The sequence below is a fragment of the Diuraphis noxia genome, unplaced genomic scaffold (genome assembly GCF_037042655.1).
Source record: "Diuraphis noxia isolate RWA-SAM2 unplaced genomic scaffold, SU_Dnox_SAM2 contig0004, whole genome shotgun sequence".
Lineage (NCBI taxonomy): Eukaryota > Metazoa > Arthropoda > Insecta > Hemiptera > Aphididae > Diuraphis > Diuraphis noxia.
Window position 1 is genome coordinate 68,690,461 of NW_028301714.1, and position 19,051 is coordinate 68,709,511.

Here is a 19,051-nt window from a genome sequence, read left to right on the forward strand (position 1 = left end):
TCGTCCCCCGTCACCCGCCTCTCATGACGTTTCCAGTCCAGTGTATGTTGTGTAGTCCGTGCTGATAATACAGAATAGTATCACAGTGCCGTGAATAGATAACAGTGACGTCACGGATATGGATCCAACGAAAAATTTTTCCTGCGAAGAGACATTCGTGGAAAACGTTATTAGAGTACCTTATCTAATAAAGTTGGTACAGAAATCTGTGATATTATTATTTACCTTACATCATGGCTAAATAACTAGGTATGATCACATAATTACCAAATTTGGTTCAATGAGCGCATTCATGGAAGAAACAGCTAATTTATCATTCTTTACATTGAATTATGACGTCAACCGGCAGTAAACTTTTAGGGCACAGCCAGCCGTTTTGGCGGGTATTGATGAGAATTCCTTCCGGCGACGTCATCGACATGCGTATCACGGAACTAAGATCATACCTAGACACCTAGTTATTTAGCCATGCTTTACATTTTATCACGTCGTATTTGCGACTTCACGTGTATTGGTCTTGTATGCCTAAAGCTTGCTGCCATGTGCTGCGAATTATTAAGTAATATTTTTTGACGTGTATGGTGTATTCATTGTTTTTTACTCAATTCGCGGAGTATTCCCTGAAGGTTTGTAAGTATTGCCTCTTTTATTTTCATATTTTTACGTTACGTATTATAGATTCGCACAGCTTACATATGCCAAAAATATGACGATATATACATTGAAGTATTGAACTGTTATTGTCAAGCAATAAGTTCATCACTATCTATTGATATATTTAAATTTTTAATTTGTGCAAAGTAATAAACAAATGTTTTGACTCAATTCTTCCTTCACATTGTTATTTATATTTTAATATGATTAAAAAAAAATGTATTTATACTTAACAAAATTGTCTACATTGTCATTATAATTATTTTAGAATCATGAATACTTTTGAGATTACCCAGTCAATGAACTGGTACAAATCTAATGTCATGACTATGGATGATTGTGGAAAGTTAATTGCATATGGCTCAAGATCTATCATTGTATTAGTTAGTGGTTTAGATGGTAATAGTGTCTATGATTTAAAATACAATCGCCTCAGACTGAATACAAAATTGGGTTGTGGTCGTATTGGAGCTGTATCATTTTCTCCTAAAACTGATTTTTTAGAAGATGCACATTACTTGGCTTCTATAGATGAAGTTAATATTTATATCTGGAAAGTAAAAAGCATGGTCTGTGATCACATACATTCATTTGGAGTAAGTTATTTTGTTTAAATTAGAATTTAATTGACTTGTTATAAGTATTTAAATTGTTTAAAAAACTGTAGTAATAAATTGTCAGTTACATTTCATATTTTTAGTTATATATATAGTTAATCATCAATAAATAATAGATCATTGATTTTTTTCTCATTTAGAATAAAAAAAGTAAAAACATAACTCTATTGGACGTTACATGGTTATATGGATGTTTAACCGTTGTAGCTTTGTCAGATGCTGGGACTTTACACAAGTGGGATATTCAAGCATTAACAATGCGTAATTATACGTTAGATATTAAAGCCTCTCCTTTAACATTAGCAGCTTGTCCTCATAAAAAAAATTTAGTTGCTATAGGATGTAAAAATGGTCATCTATTTGTGTATGACTTAACTGGTATGATTAAATAATAATTCAATATATGTTTAGAAATTTAAAGTTAACTTTCTTTAGGTGATGGTCAACTATTACACAAATTGCATTATCACGAAAGAAATATAAATTCATTGGCTTGGTGTCCAGTTCCTTATAGTCCATTAAATACTACTGATCAATCTACTGAACCTTTATTACTAGCATCAATAGCCTGTGATAGAACTGGCTTATGTATAAGTCGTGCTGGCTTAGATATGTTTAATGAAACTACAGTTGCATTACCTATGAGACCAATGAGAAAAACTACTTTTAGGTATATATACTATATTATTACTTACAAAATTTTTCTAACTTTTCTTACACTTTTTTTTAATTAGGACTGAAAACTGCTGTTTTTGCATACATAATTGAATTTATATTTATTTTCAGGAATAAAAATAATTTAATTTGGAGTTGTGTTAAATGGATAAAACCCACAATTCTTATTGTTACATCTGGTTTTGGAGAAATTATTAAAGTAGAAATTAGACCAGATATGGTATCTGGGCCAATAGTGTCTTTGATTAGTGATTCCCACAAGGATATAATTTTTTCTATAGCATGTCCTCGGTACAGATAATTCTAAAATATAAATGTTGTCATTTGTGTAATAATTGATATTTTTTGTAAATTAGAGAATCGACTAAATTATATTTATGGTCCTCATGTATGGGTAGAAAATTAATTCGAACTCCCTTACTAAGGAGTAAAGAAGAAATTTCTGAATTACCATTGGAAGTACCAACACTTGGTGGTTTTGTTTATTGCTTTTCACTTTCCCCAGTAAATTCAGCTGAGTAAGTATGCAACAAATATACCATTTAAATTTTAAATTATTTAGTAGCATAGTATATTATATTTTATTATATTTGAATCATAATTAGCTTTGCATTTGGTCTTGGCGATGGAAGAATTTATTACTGGAATGTATCCAATAAACGTCAATTAGAACTAATTACCTTAAGTCAGTCCGTAGACTCAAAAGTGTTAGCTGTAAGTGTGACAGATTAATTTGGAACTTTTTTCCAGAAAACCGGGCATTGTTTTTAAAGAATTAAGCTTTGTTTTTTCACTTTTTAAGTATGAAATAACAAGTGAGCTGACCTATTATTTGACAAGTACAGTACTATGGTCTATCTGTAACAGTCCTACAGCTATAATTTTGAATCTAATGATATGTATCAATTTTTGTTTGCATCATATTTTTTGGTTTTAAAAGTATATAAGATTTATAAAAAAAAAATTAAAATATTGGGTGCCCGGTTAACTAGAAATATACCCCATACACAATTAATTTAAATATTTAAATATAATTTTTTTATTTCCTTTTAGTTAGCATTTCATCCACAAGACGAAGGTTTATTAGCATATGCTACAGGTGATGGACGTGTTGGAATTTTTAATTTAACAAGAAAACGGAATAATAATAATTTATTAAAAACTGTACTTGCTAATCCAATTTACCGGTTATGTTGGGCACCATTTCCAAATACAAAGATGATTAAAGATGCAAAACTGGCTCTATATGCAGTTGGTAATGGGCAAATTGTAATCTATAATGACATGAGTCTTTGGACAGGTAAGTCATATTAAGAATTTTATAAAATGAAGCTTATAAATAAACATACATTTTTTTCATTTTTTGAGAGATTTTTTGGTACTGGTTTGTTATAACCCCACCCAAGAGAGTTATTACTTTATAGTCCTGCTTCTCAGGTTTGTTATTTTTCCGCTGTCCATAATAATACATTATTGGGAAAAACATTCAAAATCATAATAATAATAATAAATAGTTTATAAGTGATAGTAATAGACATTATATCAATTATTACATATAAATCGGAAAAAAATGTACATGTTACCATCAATGATGTAAATTAAGTAATAACCTAAATGTCTAATATTGATACATTATTTTGATAATTTTATGAAGTGAAATATTTAAATTTGGTCGGAAATTTAATAATTTAAGGTAAATTATGCATAATATTACATAGGTAAATATAATAAATTGAACCATTTATTTTCACATTAATGTACTTTGTACTTTGAAGTTAGGTAGGTTCAAATTAATTGTTATGCAATTTGCTAGTAGGCTTACTTAAATACAAATATTATAATTTAATTAATTTTTATAACAAATAAGTTATTGCAGTTTATATTGTCTATCTACTATATAGATAAACAAAGACATTATATTTTAAGATGTATCTTTTACTTATGATACTTAATGTACGACTATTGACTTATTAGAGCTGAAAATTTGGTACGTTATTATTGATTATAGATAAATTAATAAATACATTTTACAACACAAGACTATTTCCAATTTATCAAAAAAAAAAAAAATATTTAATTTAACATTTTAATAATTTTTTTTCAGAAAATTCCCAAATTGACTGTCATTACCTAGAAAATATTTCTGAATGTATCTTTGTCTGAAAATAATGCACAATAATGTTATTTTTTAGTCAATATCGTTTTCTGTTTAATTTGATTGGAAATATTGTTATTAACTATTCATTAACATTAATTTTTTAATTTACATCCTAGCCGATAACATATAAAGAGTGATCAAAATTTAAGGTAACACTAAATATCTCAGGTGGATGAGCTTGTATTGAAATGATGTTTTCAGGAGGTGATAGGGAGTACCTAAATACATATTTTCAAATACATTTCAAATGTCGTAATACTTTTAGTGTGCAAATGTGCAATACAACTTACATTTTTTTTTCTACATATTCTAATAGATTTTTTTTTATACATTTTTTGTATTAAAAGTTTTTTTCTATTTACAAAACTGACCAAGTCAGAGTTAATCAAAATTTGGATTTATGCATAATTTGTGTTAAATTAAATTTTCATTTATAAGTTATAACCTCTGAAAATAGTAAAATAATTGAGAAATAATTAAACATTATTTTTAGTGTGTGATATTTTGTCCACTATACCAATTAGATGTATAACTATAACTAAATTCATCTTATGAATTGTTCAAAGTTTAAACCACAGTCTTCCAGTATCCCCATAAAAAAAAATCCAATGGCATTAAATCTGGGTATCATGCAGACTAAGGAGCGATGCCATAACTCATTAGTACATTAAGACATCTTAATATTTTTGGATATTTGAATACTGTGGTGTATACAGATCCACCTGTCAATCTTCAGGACTTAAAAAGCAACATACAGGCAGCATGTGATAGTTTAAGTGAGGACTAAATCAAAGCGGTAACTTCGACTGAATTTTGAAGGCAACTTAAATCATGTTCAGAACATAGTGGTGAAAACTTTGAACAATTCATGAGATTAATTTATTTAATACATTTTATTTTTATTTTAACTATTTTATTATACATTTAATTAGTACAGTTGACAAAATATCATACACTAAAAATAATGTTTAATTGTTCACACTTGTTTTATTATTTCCAGTAGTTATACACGAAAATTTCATTAAACAACAATTATGCATAAATCCAAATTTTGACTTACTCTAACTTGGTCAGTTTTGTAAATAGAAAAACACTTTTAATACAAAAATTGTTTTTTTTTTTAATTAAAATAGAAAAATTTACAATCTTTTTAACATGATTACACCAAGTAATTGTGTTGAAATTTTATCCAGGCTGGACGGCTTGAGGGAAAGTAGAGTCCATTGACAATATGAACTATATTTTGTTAGAATTAATTATAAAATCACGTGGCCATTTTCTTTTGAGGCAACAGGAGGGGAGGGTTGTCAGTTAGTGTGTTAGACGCTTGCTTGGAAATTAGATGATTAAAGTGATTTAGGACATTTTTATGAAATTTATTATTATTATATGATGTCAGAGTAGATATTGTTGGAACGTTAAGATCATGATGCAGGGATCTGTTAATTTCATATTATGGGACATTAGTGAGGAGACGAAGGTTTATTGATTGAAATGCTTGAAATATTTGTAGGTTAGAGATTTTTTTAGAACCCTAAAAACGTTAAAAAAAATATTAAAAAATAATCTGTCTGAATATGTAGGTAAAAAAATGTAAGTTGTATTGCACATGTGTACACTAAAAGTGTTGAACTTTAGAAAATTATCTGAAAATATATATTTAGGTGGTCTCTATTACTTCCCAAACCTCCCATTTCAATACAAGGTTATCTACCTGAGGTATTTAGTGTTCCTTAAATTGTGATCACAGTATACAGAGTGATTCTTTTATCAACCAACACTCATTATTTAAAAAAGTATTGACTTTTTTCAAAATATTTTTTTACATAGTTTCAAGTTGTTAAAAAACCAACGCTTTTATTAAAAAATTATATTTTTAAATATTTTTTATCCTTATCATTTTCTAAGCTTTTTACTTTTTTGAACGGCAACATAGTTTTTTAATTTCATATTCCAAAGCATAATATTTTTCTAAAAATTTTGATACATAAAAATTGAATTTAGGACAAGTAGTTTATGAGTTATAAGTATTTAAAGTTTAGACAAGCGGAGTAGTGGACAAACATTTTGCGGGGTAACTCCGTACCACTCCACTCTGCCAATCCAAACTTTAAATACCTATAACTCATAAACTACTAGCGCTAAATTCGAAATTTTAACGTAATAATTAATAAAAAAAATAGCTTTATTAATTTATGAAATTTTAAGTATAGGTTACCATTTGAAAATCAAAAGTTGATAGTGGTTTATCTAATAAATATAAGGGTGAAAAATATAAAAAAAATAAAAAATTCAAGAAGAGTATAAATCTACAATTTTGAAAAAAAAAAAATTTGAAAAAAGTCAATTCTTTTTTAAATAATGAGTGTTTTTTGATAAAAGAATCACCCTGTATTCAAGGTGTAACAGAAAGAACTGACTTTTGGAATAACTTTTTTTCTAATTAATATATATATTTTTTTTTCATTTAGGGATTAGCGCTATATGTATAATTATTTTTTTTTATGTTTATTTTTTAGTACTAAAAATGAACAAATTAAAATATTTTTAGATAATTTCAAAATAGCCTATTTGAGAATCTGACTATTAAAACAATTTTGATGGTAAAAAGATTTATCTAAGTCAAGTAGTTCATTTTTTAGAATTTTTTTAAAATTCAATATTGTTTTGGTCATGAGTTTATTTCTTAAATTACTTACTTATCATATGATAACAATTTTTTCATACGATTAACTAGCATACATTTTTTTCCGGTCTTTCTGTTACACCCGTTATAATGATATAATATTGATTAAAAATGTTTAAGTTTTCTGTGATTCCCAATATTCTGGAATTTAATGTGATAAACACTTATGGAAGGTACCTTATACTAATGGAACGTTTTTCCTTTAAATTATTACATTATTAACATGATATATGTATTATTATGTATAGTGGTGCTGTAACAAACCAGTACCCATTTTTCTCAGAGAATAATTAAACTTTACGTTGTTGAGATTTGAAAGAATCCTATGTGTTAGGTATGTTCACAATATAAAAGTGCTCATTAATTGGCTTAGATAAATAAATTAAATAAGAATATTATGAAACCCCTCATATGTAGCTTGCTATTCTTACTTTTAAACTTGAGAATATATTAATTTAATTCAATTTAAAATAACAGAATAGAATAGATAATTCTGAACCTAAAATTTGTTATGCTATATATTAGTAAGGTGAAAACCACACATGTGAGTATGACATTATCTGAAAGGTGTTTGAGTAAGTATATACAGCCGCTTTTTATGGGTTTTGTTATTTTTTCTTTTATGATTTTAAAACATAAATTACTGTTTTATATTAACAAATAGGAAGATTAAAACATAACTAATATTATCTATAGTATTATGTAAAAATATTGTTTTTAAATATTGAATTGTCTCATAGTAAATCAAATATATATTTCAGATCCATTTCATTTAAAAGAATATACTCAATTTAATGAAATTGAAGATAAACTAACAACACCTGTTAAACGTATTGAAATGGCTTGGAAACCAAACTATGACGTAGTTGCAATAGGAAATTCAAATGGGTATTTGGGATATTTTAATATAAATAAAGCACATTTATTAACAGGTTGTCTTTACATTTTTTATTTTTTGTTTTGTTTTAGGAGCATTTATTTATTAGACGGAAATACATTAAAACTTAAACATGTAGTGAATGGTCATGATCAATCTGTTGAGTGTATTATCTGGCATCCAACACATGTAACTTCTGATTATAGTGAAGAATCTAAGTATAAAAACTATTTTGCATCAAGTTCACACTGCATTAGAGTCCACCAACTTAATGAAGGTACCTATTTATTTATAATTTAAATTTAAACTTTTTATTATTTCATTTAATTTTCCAGATTGTAAACCATCATTGGTTGTTGAATTTAAAGGACACAAAGAAAAAATCAATGAATTAGCATGGAGCCCTCATCATAATTTAATACTTTTGAGTTGTTCAAATGATTTCACGGCTAAAGTATGTTAATTTTTGGCCTATTATTTGATTATATACTGGGTGATTCTTTTATCATAGAACACTCATTATTTCAAAAAATATTAATGTTTTTTAAAATATTATTTTACATAGTTTCAAGTTTTATTAAAAAATTATATTTTTAAATATTTTTTATCCTTATCATTTTTTTATTTTTTACTTTTTTGAATGACAACCTAGAGTTTTAATTTCATATTTCAAAGCAGAATATTTTTCTAATTATTTTTATACGTAAAAATCAAATTTTGGACGAGTAGTTTATGAGTTATAAGCATTTAAAGTTTAGATTGGCGGAGTGGAGTGGTGCAGGGTTACCCCGCAAAATGTTTGTCCACTACTCCGCTTTAGTGATTTTTGAAATTATGAGTGTTCAATGATAAAAGAATCACCCGGTATTTAAATTCATAGAATTATAAATTATTTAATAATTATAAAATCAACATATCTCAACATTAAAACAATTAAATAATGTTTATAAAAATATAATTTGATTAAAGTACTGAAGTCATCCAATTTTGTAATAAATTAAAAGTAGGATGTCATCGTATAATCTTTTTAAGAAGATTAATATAGACAATTTTAACATATTATAGAACAATTAAAATTTTAAATGTGTATATGTGTGTAAATGATTTATCAAATAGTCCTAATGGCACTCAACTATTTTGCAACATGTAGGGCAAAACCATTAATCAACCACCTACACCTATTAGTATAATATTAATAAAATTTAATTTTTTATAGTATTAATAAAATGTATTCAAAGTACACAGAAATTATTTCAATTTTCAACAAGCAAACATTTAACTATAAAATTGTATTTTATTTATTTATAATATTTGGTTTTACTGTTTTTATATATTATTGTTATTAAATGTATTTATCACAAATAACATACTAAATTAAATGTTAAATTAACATGTTGGTATCTTTAGTATTATTTTGTCATTTCAGGTATGGAATGTAGAAAAATGTACACTTATTGGAGTTTATTCAAAACATTTATCTACTGTATTGTGTGGAATATTCTCACCTTGTGATGCTGATATAGTATTTACTGGCTCTGCTGATCACTCCATCCATTCATGGCGATTATCAAAAGATTTACACAATTACACAACAGAATTCAAAAGTAAAACGAATGCTTATAAATATTTATTATTGTTAACTAGTTGGGTAATTAAATTTACTAAATTTTTAATGTTTTAGAAAATCAAGATACTCCTAATATTGTTAAAGAAAAAATTGTTACAAAAGTTGCAGACAATTCTAAAATTGGTATTTATTTAGTTTTTTATATTTCAAACATAATAGAACATAATATTTTAAAAGATTTTTTTGTTCTTAAGATATTATGTATTATTTTCAAGGTTATATTTAGATATCTCAATATTTTATCTAATTTTATAAGTTTAGAAACAAAATAATCTACTTTCTCATTCAATAATAAATCTTATATGTTACCTTGTAAATAATTTATACGTATATTCCATTTCCAAAGAAAATTCCCACTTTTGTGTAATACCACTTAAGCTACATCAGCATTAATATCTAATAATTTTTTGTTATACAATGCCAACCTTTCCAAAACACATCAGTACAATTGTATGAACTTATCTGACTTATTATTGTTGCCGGGCAACACCGGGTGTTATATCCTGGAATACGCTTAGTACCAGATGAAAACCAGTAGGCGGTCTAGGTATTCTCTTTTGGAATGTACTACATAAGTGTTTAAAAAAAAACATTATTTACATTTTGGTTTATTTTATATATCAATTCAAGTGCTGAGCATTATTTTGACCAATCCAGATTACGTATTACAATTATTGGATTCCGTATTTCGGATCAATCCATTGGTTTAGATTTTGGATGGATTTATTGATTCGGGTATCAGATCCAATCCGGTTTAATTGTTTTTGAGATACCTCATCAGCTATTAGATTCTGAGCGGAGCGAGGAATGTATTGATTTTACCATGATGTGTGATTTCCTTTTATTGTGTCCGTCATCATGTTTTGGGGCAGTAAAAGTGCTTCGATTTTCTTCAGTACCTCGTTCGATCAGAATGTGAATCTAATTGGTACTTTGGAGGGTCAAAGGTTAGGTTAGGTTAGGTTAGTAATTTTCTCAATATTTTTCTAAATAATCGTGATAAACAAACTAAAAGTTTAGGGAAAAACGGGAAATTTTAGGCACATTCAGTTTTGTACATGTAATCACAGGTAATAGATTTTGGTTTTTGATGTAACTTTAAAACAAATGACCCTAGATACATGAAATTTTCACCGAAGTATATTCTATCCACCATGCAATTTTCAAAAAATTTCGACATAAGTGGAACTATATATAGGCATATGCAATTTTCGATTATTATTAGTTTTTTTTAAATTAATATTGATAACAATTTATTTGCTGGGTAGAAAAGCTTGATACTTTAATACAAGGCTCCTAAATTAAAAAGAAATTGGCAAACTTTTTAAGCTAGAAATTTATAAAAATATTTCTTTTTAAATCTAAGATTTGAAAATTTTTAATAATCTATAATATATCTTAGACAAACCGTCTCCGCTCAGAATTGTTTTTCGTATACAATGATATAATATCATTGGATTCAAATTTAATTCCATCCATTACAGTAACCCACTTATTGCCTACTGTACAGCAGAGTGACATCTACAAGTTACCCGTTTTTTTTTCATTATTTTCAACCTAAATAATACGAATATACAATTTCAGATTTATCGACTACTGACTTAATGTTATGATTATGAAACACCTAATAGCAAGTATATACCATTGTTAATATTGTTAAAATAATAATTAATATTAATATTATTATTATTAATATTATTAATTGTTTTCAAAACGTTTATAATCCAAATTAAATGGACTGTAACTTTTGTTTCAATTCGAATATGGATTGATCCGTATTTGGTGCTCAGTACTAGTCTTACCCTCAATTTCACATTTTTTTTATACTTCAATAAGAAAACGGATATTACTTATGATTACACTGGTTATTATATTTTTTACCGTGCCATAGATGTAATTTGAATTATTTATTATTTGACATTTTTATTCTATTAATTATTAAACTTCCATTTTAAATTAGTTTGATGCAGAGGTTCTCAAACTGTTACGCATACTAATTGTTGATTGTGAATGTCCCCAATATACATTTAGCATACAGAAAAATAATGTTTGATAACCTCTGGTGTTATGTATCATGAATTAATATATATTTATGTATATTTATTGTAAATACAGATTCAAGCAAAGAACAATCAAATAAAATTCAACAGTTTCCATTATCTAGTTATGAACTTTTTATTGGAAAACATTTAGAAAAAGCTGTAGATCAATTTATCGATTCTAAGTATACCAACAATGTTTCTGTAGATGAAGAGATAAATTATTTGGCATTTTTTGGTACAAATACTGAAATAAAAAAGTTTTTGGCCAATGAATGTAAGTTAATAAACCATTAATACTAGAAATTATGCACACCCATAGTTTTTGGAATTGGAGTTAACAAAATATAAAATTTCTCATTTTATTTTAAATTAAATCAACAATGAAACCTAAGAATTGCTGTCTGAAGTTACTCGTATGGAATAGTTTCTAGAATCAAAATAATATTTTAATTCAGATTTGATTTACAATTAAATGATTTTCTAGTTAAACATAACTGATATACCTTATGTGTAGAGATTTGGGGAATACACTATTTCTTGACAATGTTACTTTGGGATCAAATTGTGAAATTTTTGACTAGCAAGGAGATTTATTGAACCCTTTAAGTTTTTTTAGCTTCCCTGACCCCAGCTTGCATTATAACTTGTATCATTTTTAGATAGTAATGATTAATCACTCATTATAAATAGTATTTATTAATATTTATTAGAGATGTTACGAACCATAATATTTAAGGTCGAACCGAACCCGAACCGAACTTTTATTTAAATTAACGAACTCTAACAGATCCGAACCTACACACTTAATCGAACCAGAACCAAACCGAACTCTTCAAATATTTTATCGAACTCAAACCGAACATTAAAAGTTCAATTTGATATTATATTATTTAATATTTAATATTTATTTATTTATTTATTTATCATTTAGCCACCATACCTCAGAATTATTGAATAAAGATTTTACTACTATTTACTTAAATACTTTAATAGTTAATAATTATGCATGAGATTTTTAATTTTTAATTATTAATATGATGATAACTGATGAGAAAAAGTGAAAAACATCAATATTTAAAACAAGCAAACATTAAACAACTAATAACAATCTATTTTTGTATCAAGGGTTTTCATAACAAGGTCCCCCTTCCCCACCACACGGAGTAACTACTATCTACTCAGTCAGAGAAATTAAGTGTTCCTTTCAGTGTTATCATCAGAGCCAGCCTTAAGATGGAGCAAAGTCTAAGGCAATTTGTTTTAGGCCAAGCTTTAGAATATATAATTTTTTATAACCGAAGGACTGGGTTAGGGTTTTTGAATGTTATACATACGGTGTGCATGAGTTTTATAAGTTTCAAGTCTTATGAATAAGAAAAAACAAATTTGAATAGCTATATAATTAATCAATTATTTTGTGTAGATGGTGCATTAAAAAAAAAATCTTCAAATCAAATGATTCCTTGTATGAACAATATAAATATATGGGGTCAAAACTTAGAAGGTTATTTTAAGGATGCAATTGAAACAAAAACTATCAGTGATTGGATGATAGCTGTTGCTCCAAGTGTTAGTTATGAGTATGTGCAGTTATATTTTCAAGTGGATGAACATTTCAATATTAATTTTATATATTTATGTTTAGATTATGGACAAAAATGTGTGATATATATGCCAGTCAACTAGAAGATGTTGGAGAAGTTACTAAAGCATCTACATATTTAGTAGCTATAAAAAAAATTAATGAAGCTGCTACAATGTTACTAAAAAATAATCTGTTCCGCGAAGCTTTAGCAGTTGTTAAGAGCCAAGATAAGCAGAATGATGAGATCGTATTGAGAATAACTAAAAAGTGGGCCGAATACAATGTTCTTCATGGACATCCCAAAGAAGCTGCTCATTGGTTAGAATATTATTATAAATCTAGTATTAAAAATTATATGTTTACTTAAATTGTTAAATTATGAAATTATTTTTTAGTTTCTTAAGTATTGGTGACACGCTAAATGCTATTTCATGTCTTACAAAAGTTAAACAAGTCAAAGAATTATCATTAGCTGCCAAATTAGCTAGGTATATTGATGAAGATATGGAAGAGTCATTGGTTGTTAATATACTGAAAACCGAACATTTTAAGCATCACAAATGGAATGAAGCAAGAGAGTTTCTAAAAAATCATCCTAAACTTAATGTAAGTTATTTCCATTTATTTAGTTTTAATTAAAGATACCAAATACCATAAGAAACTTCAAATGCATTTTGTAATTTTATTTTAGTAGCATATAATGTTTCAATGTCTTTTCCCTATAGTTCTAATATACATATTTTTGCATTATGAATCCATTTTACATTTTGGTTTTTCAATCAATTGTTATTAATTTATAATCACGTTTAATTAGGTATTATTTTAAAAGAGTTCAAAACTAATTTAATAGAATTTTAAATTCTTAGTAATATAGTATAGTTTAACATTTCTACTCGCATTATACATATAATAATTTAAAATTAATTTAAAAAAGATGTGTGACATCATTAGACTGGTTACGCTGGTCACGCTGTTATTGTTTATTTTGTATGTGTAAAAACTAAAAGTTGTTAGCTTCACACAATCATTTACTTACATTTTAATTTTAAAGTATGTTCTTGAATTTTTGCTATCCTTATGTAATGTGTTTTTTATGTTTTTATGATTTTGGTGGAACCAGAATTTTAAATCTCATAAAATAAATTTTTGTTTTATACTTCTTGTAACTGCAACAGTTACTTTTGACACATGACATGGTGCAACTGGCCATTATCTCCTTTAGTATGGTACATAGAGTAATATTACTCTATGGTATGGTAATCCTTCATTATCTGCTGGGATTACGTTCCAGAAAAGTTGTGACGATATCAAAAAGACAAATAATGAGACCATAAAGCAATGTAAAAAGGGAGATTAGAGTATATTTACATTGTATTTAATTTTAAAATCACAAAAGATAATATTTTTTATAATTATGTGTTTGTTTAATTATTTTTTTAATTATACGTGATTTATTATGTAATTTATTAATTATCTATCATAAATACATTATGAATGATGAAAAAAAAAACCATTGGACAAATTAACAATATAAGTAAATAAAATAAGTCATAATGTAATGCTTATATGTGGATACAATACATATAAACATAGATATTGGGGGTGTAGTGCCCGAGCTAATTAAGGCATTAGTTGTGACGCGCACCATCACCTTTTCGAATACCGGTCATGGGCGGCATCACTTTCCGGGCAGTTTGCTGTCTGGAAAGAGAGGCTGCTGCCCCCCACCCTAGTATGGCAGAAACCTACAGGTGCCCATTCGAAATTCTGCCAAACATCCAAGTGTTTCAACCAACCGTTCACTCCCCCACTGTTCCATAGGCCCCTTAATGACCTTTGCTGTCGATGCCTCAATCCTAATAAAAAAAAAAAAAACAGATATTTAAGAATAAATTGGCCATTTATGCTTATCATACGAGAACAAACATGAAAATATTTTGATGTTAAAGAGGTAACACAAATATATAATATTATTATTGTACATAATTTATGATAAGACCTCTGCCAGAATGAGAGGTTATGATAAAAAATACCAAACGATATAACTAAAATTGTTTACAATTTTCTATAATAAATTATCTACAGAGTTCATATAATAATGATAAAATGTTATAGCTGACTCAACCACGGATAATGAGGGATTACTGTATTTTAATATTTAAAATAAACTTAGCGTTATATTGTAATTGTATTACCTAATTTTAGATATGTATATCATTGTGTAAAGTGAGAAACTTCTACTTGTATAAGTTAAGAGTCCAGCCCAATGACGTCATTTGGCCATTCTAAATACCCTAATATCTCCTCAAATATTTTTTTTTGCATTGAATTTTAACTGTATAATTTTTTATAGTACTAACTGCTGTAATTAATTAAATATTAAATATTAATTTGAAAATACATTAATTTTTTGTGTGCTACTTTAAGATATATTATATTTACTTAATATAATTAACATATTAAATATTCAAGGTATTTAAAATGTTGTGGTGATTTTTTTTAGTATTTAAACATGTGGACCAGTGTTCATGAAGCAATGTATGAGTTAGATCCCAAAGTAACTCAAAATATATTTAGAAACTGGATTTGCGCTACACCAAACAAGGAAAATTCTTCAATTTTAAATTATATTTTGGAACATGTAGAGTATAAACCAGATTATTATGACAAATTACTAAAAATAGTAGGGTCAGAATTCATTTCTGATGCTTCACATTTGATGCCAATGGTAAATTATTTGTTTGTGTAAAATAACATTTTTTTTCTTTGTTTCATGACTAATGACCGGGTTTAATTGCATTGACAACCCACAAAAATTGCGTTTTAAAATTGGATGACTGTCCTAAAAATAATAAATTGTACTAAAAAAATGTAAAAGTTGTATAAAACATTAAATTTTTGATTATTAATTTTAATAAAATAGTAAAATGTTACTTTTTTGAATTTAAATTGATAATTACATTTCCAAATTATGCTTATTAAAATTAAATCTTCTATTACTTAAAATATGGTTTATAAAACAAAACTGAAAAATTATGTTCTATGTTTTCATTAGTTATTGGCGCATATTTAAAACAATTTAATAAGATGTTAATAAGGAGTTATATCTAAATTAACATATTTTTTACTTGATACAAATTCATAAATAGTAAACTAAAATCATCCATATTGGATTAGACTGACGATAATAAATTGAATATGTACCTATACATATATAAATATATATATATATATATATATATATATATATATATATATATTGAACAAGAATGAATTGTAATAAAATGCTTGATAATGGTTTATGGAACAACCACAGATTATCTGCTCATAACGAAAACTCGGTATGTTATTATAGCGTTTTTATACAATCAATTTATCTGTTAAATATTGTATTCATTTAAACCCAAAAAAATGTAAAGAATTGCTAAACTGTAGAAAATTTTAATAAATTGCATTATTAAATAAAATTTAATAGGTATTATACAATACAAAGTATAAACCGACCATACATTTGATCAGATTTGGTTAATGTTGACTGCAAAATAAATTGCAATATCAATTAAATCGGTCTTTGTTCATGAAATTTTAATTAAAACATATAGGTGAATTTAAATTGATTCTAAACCATTTTTTAAACTTTTTATGTGTGGGAATACTGAAAGCATACAATAATTTTTCCAAACAAATACTCTGATTTTTTTCTATATTTTAATTAGAATTATATTTCTTCATACCTAACTAATGTTTGTTAAAAAAAAGTTTCTTGTATTACAATAAATTGAACTTAAATGATTAAATGGAACAAACATAAAACAACTATTATTTTTATTATTATTAATCTACTTATAAACAATTTTCTTTTATAGATCACTGTATTCATAGCTGGCCAGTTCTGTTTAATAGCCTTGCAGTATCAAAAAACTGGATTATTCACTGTAGATTCTCAAAAGCGTTTAATAAAATGTTTTGCACTTGCATATAATTATGAAACAGTGTATACAGATTCCAACTCAAAATTTAATAAAATCCTTTCAAGATTAATAATGTGGATTTTTCCTAAAGGTACATAATAAACTAATCTTAATAAACCTAGTTATTTTATTGTTATTTCCATTTATTAAATTAGGACCTTTAACATTGGATTCATATGCATATTTTGAATTGAACGACAACTTGATAAAATCCATCCGAGCTTATTTATGTTATACTTGTTTTTCATGGTTAAAACCTTTGTATACTAGTATAAACAAAAAACTTAGCTTGCCAGTTGATGAAGATTTTAAAGACAAAGAAAAATATTTTACTGAAATTATTATTTTAACTCATCAATTTCAACAGTTACTTAACAATTATATCCATGATATAATGGACTTAGCAACTTCAAACTACTTTAAAGCTAAAAAAGAAATTGAACGCATAAATCAGTTACTGACTACTAGCTCTTCTGAAGTTAGCATTGATGGTAAGTGTTAAATTATCTGTTTTCATTTCTTTTTAGTATTTTAATACTTTTACTGAATTTTATCATAGGAACAATAAATGAAGAGCTAATTGGATGTCTGAAGTCAATAAAAAGTGAAGTTGAAAATAAGAATACTAAGAATTTAGATGGTAAAGTGATATCGTCAGAAACCAATGAATTTATATGTATGAAATCTTTTACTGAAAATATGAAAGAATGCAATATTGACAATATTACTGACTGTAACAAGTTAGAACAAGAAGAATCAAATGATTGCTGTATGTCAATCCAAAATAAGGAAATAAATAATTTACAATTTGATAATAATGCTAATACAGATTGTGATATTGTTAGTACAAATGATAACTCAACAAAAATACATGAAATACATTTGGCAAAAAACAATTGTTTTGAAAATACAAATGATTTGCTGGTTATGGAAAGAGAAAAATGTAAAGCGGAGGTATACCAATTTTATCAAAATCTTAAAACAGAGATAGAAAAATTTAATTTAATTGAACCTGAATCGCCTATTAAGTATATTGCCCATTTAGAAATTGAAGCTTCTAAGAAAAAAGAACTTGAACAAATTGTGGCAGAATTTGAAAATAAACGGATAGATTCTCCTAATCCATTTTCATTTATAGCAGAGTTGAAAACATTTATCTATGATCTTGAAGTCAACTTTTAATATGATACTGATGGTATCACTTGCCTTAAAAAAAAGTGATTATTATATACTCTGTGATATTACTGTTTTCTCTTTTCTTATTAGTTAGTCAACTAACAATTATCTTATATTCATTTTTAAAAGTTTAGGAACTATATATATATAATATAATATAACATGTTATAATATTAAGTATTCAATTAACTAAAAATTTTAATCTGTTTTTTTAAAGACAGCTAATAAAAAATACTATATAATAATTACTAAGACTGAGTTGTAGTTATTAAGTTATTAATTTATTTTATTAATTTAAATTTAGATTTATAAATTAAGTCACTTAAAAAATAAAATAATCATATTGGTAATTGTAGCATTTGTAAGTATTTTGCTGTGAACTGAGTAAAAAGTATTGATTATTCACAAATTTGTATTTGTATTTCATTGTCACATGTATAGTGTATAATTGTTTATTTTAAACCCTGACAATAATATAGAGCTTAAAACAAAATATCGGGAATTTGTTTTATGCAAAGTGTGTGGTTTATTATACCTTTTTTGTATTTAGTACAATTGATACTAATTGCAATTGAAGAAAGGTAGAAGGTATAAGCAGTGCTTGAAAGACTCAGAAGATGTTTGATGAAAGAGAAATCCACACAAAATTAACCATTACATTATTGTTGAAGGTTTTTTTTCCTACACTCCTCCAGCAACAATCACACCAAAACAATATTAGATTTGTTTTTAATATATAAAAAAATGAATAAAACTAACATATTTATTAATTGTTAAAAAAAAAATTACATACAATTTGTTAATTATTAATAAGTTATATTGTGTATTGCATCAGAAAAACTAAAAATCTATTTATCCGCTTATAAATACAAGACTTCGAAGTGTTCTTATCTTAATCAATGACAAAATGTCTACTGGAAAGTCAAATTAAATTTTTACAACATTAGATAATTCTTTGGAACAATTTTCCTATTCTTTTGTAA

The 19,051-nt window shown here is 26.2% G+C and overlaps 1 protein-coding gene across 1 annotated transcript; it reads left to right on the top strand.

Annotated features, from left to right (window-relative positions):
* Nucleotides 1–393: 393 nt before the first annotated feature.
* LOC107167879 (gem-associated protein 5-like) lies at nt 394–18,477 on the top strand. Its single transcript, XM_089226397.1, has 21 exons — nt 394–630; nt 923–1,250; nt 1,412–1,649; nt 1,707–1,941; nt 2,058–2,237; nt 2,303–2,464; nt 2,552–2,660; nt 3,000–3,246; nt 7,552–7,678; nt 7,760–7,944; nt 8,003–8,121; nt 9,094–9,271; nt 9,349–9,417; nt 11,410–11,610; nt 12,760–12,916; nt 12,982–13,239; nt 13,317–13,527; nt 15,425–15,649; nt 16,788–16,983; nt 17,048–17,383; nt 17,452–18,477. The coding sequence occupies exons 2-21, from the start codon at nt 927–929 to the stop codon at nt 18,072–18,074; spliced, it is 4,380 nt and encodes a 1,459-aa protein (XP_089082523.1). The 5' UTR covers nt 394–630; nt 923–926; the 3' UTR covers nt 18,075–18,477.
* The last annotated feature ends 574 nt before the right edge of the window (nt 18,478–19,051 follow it).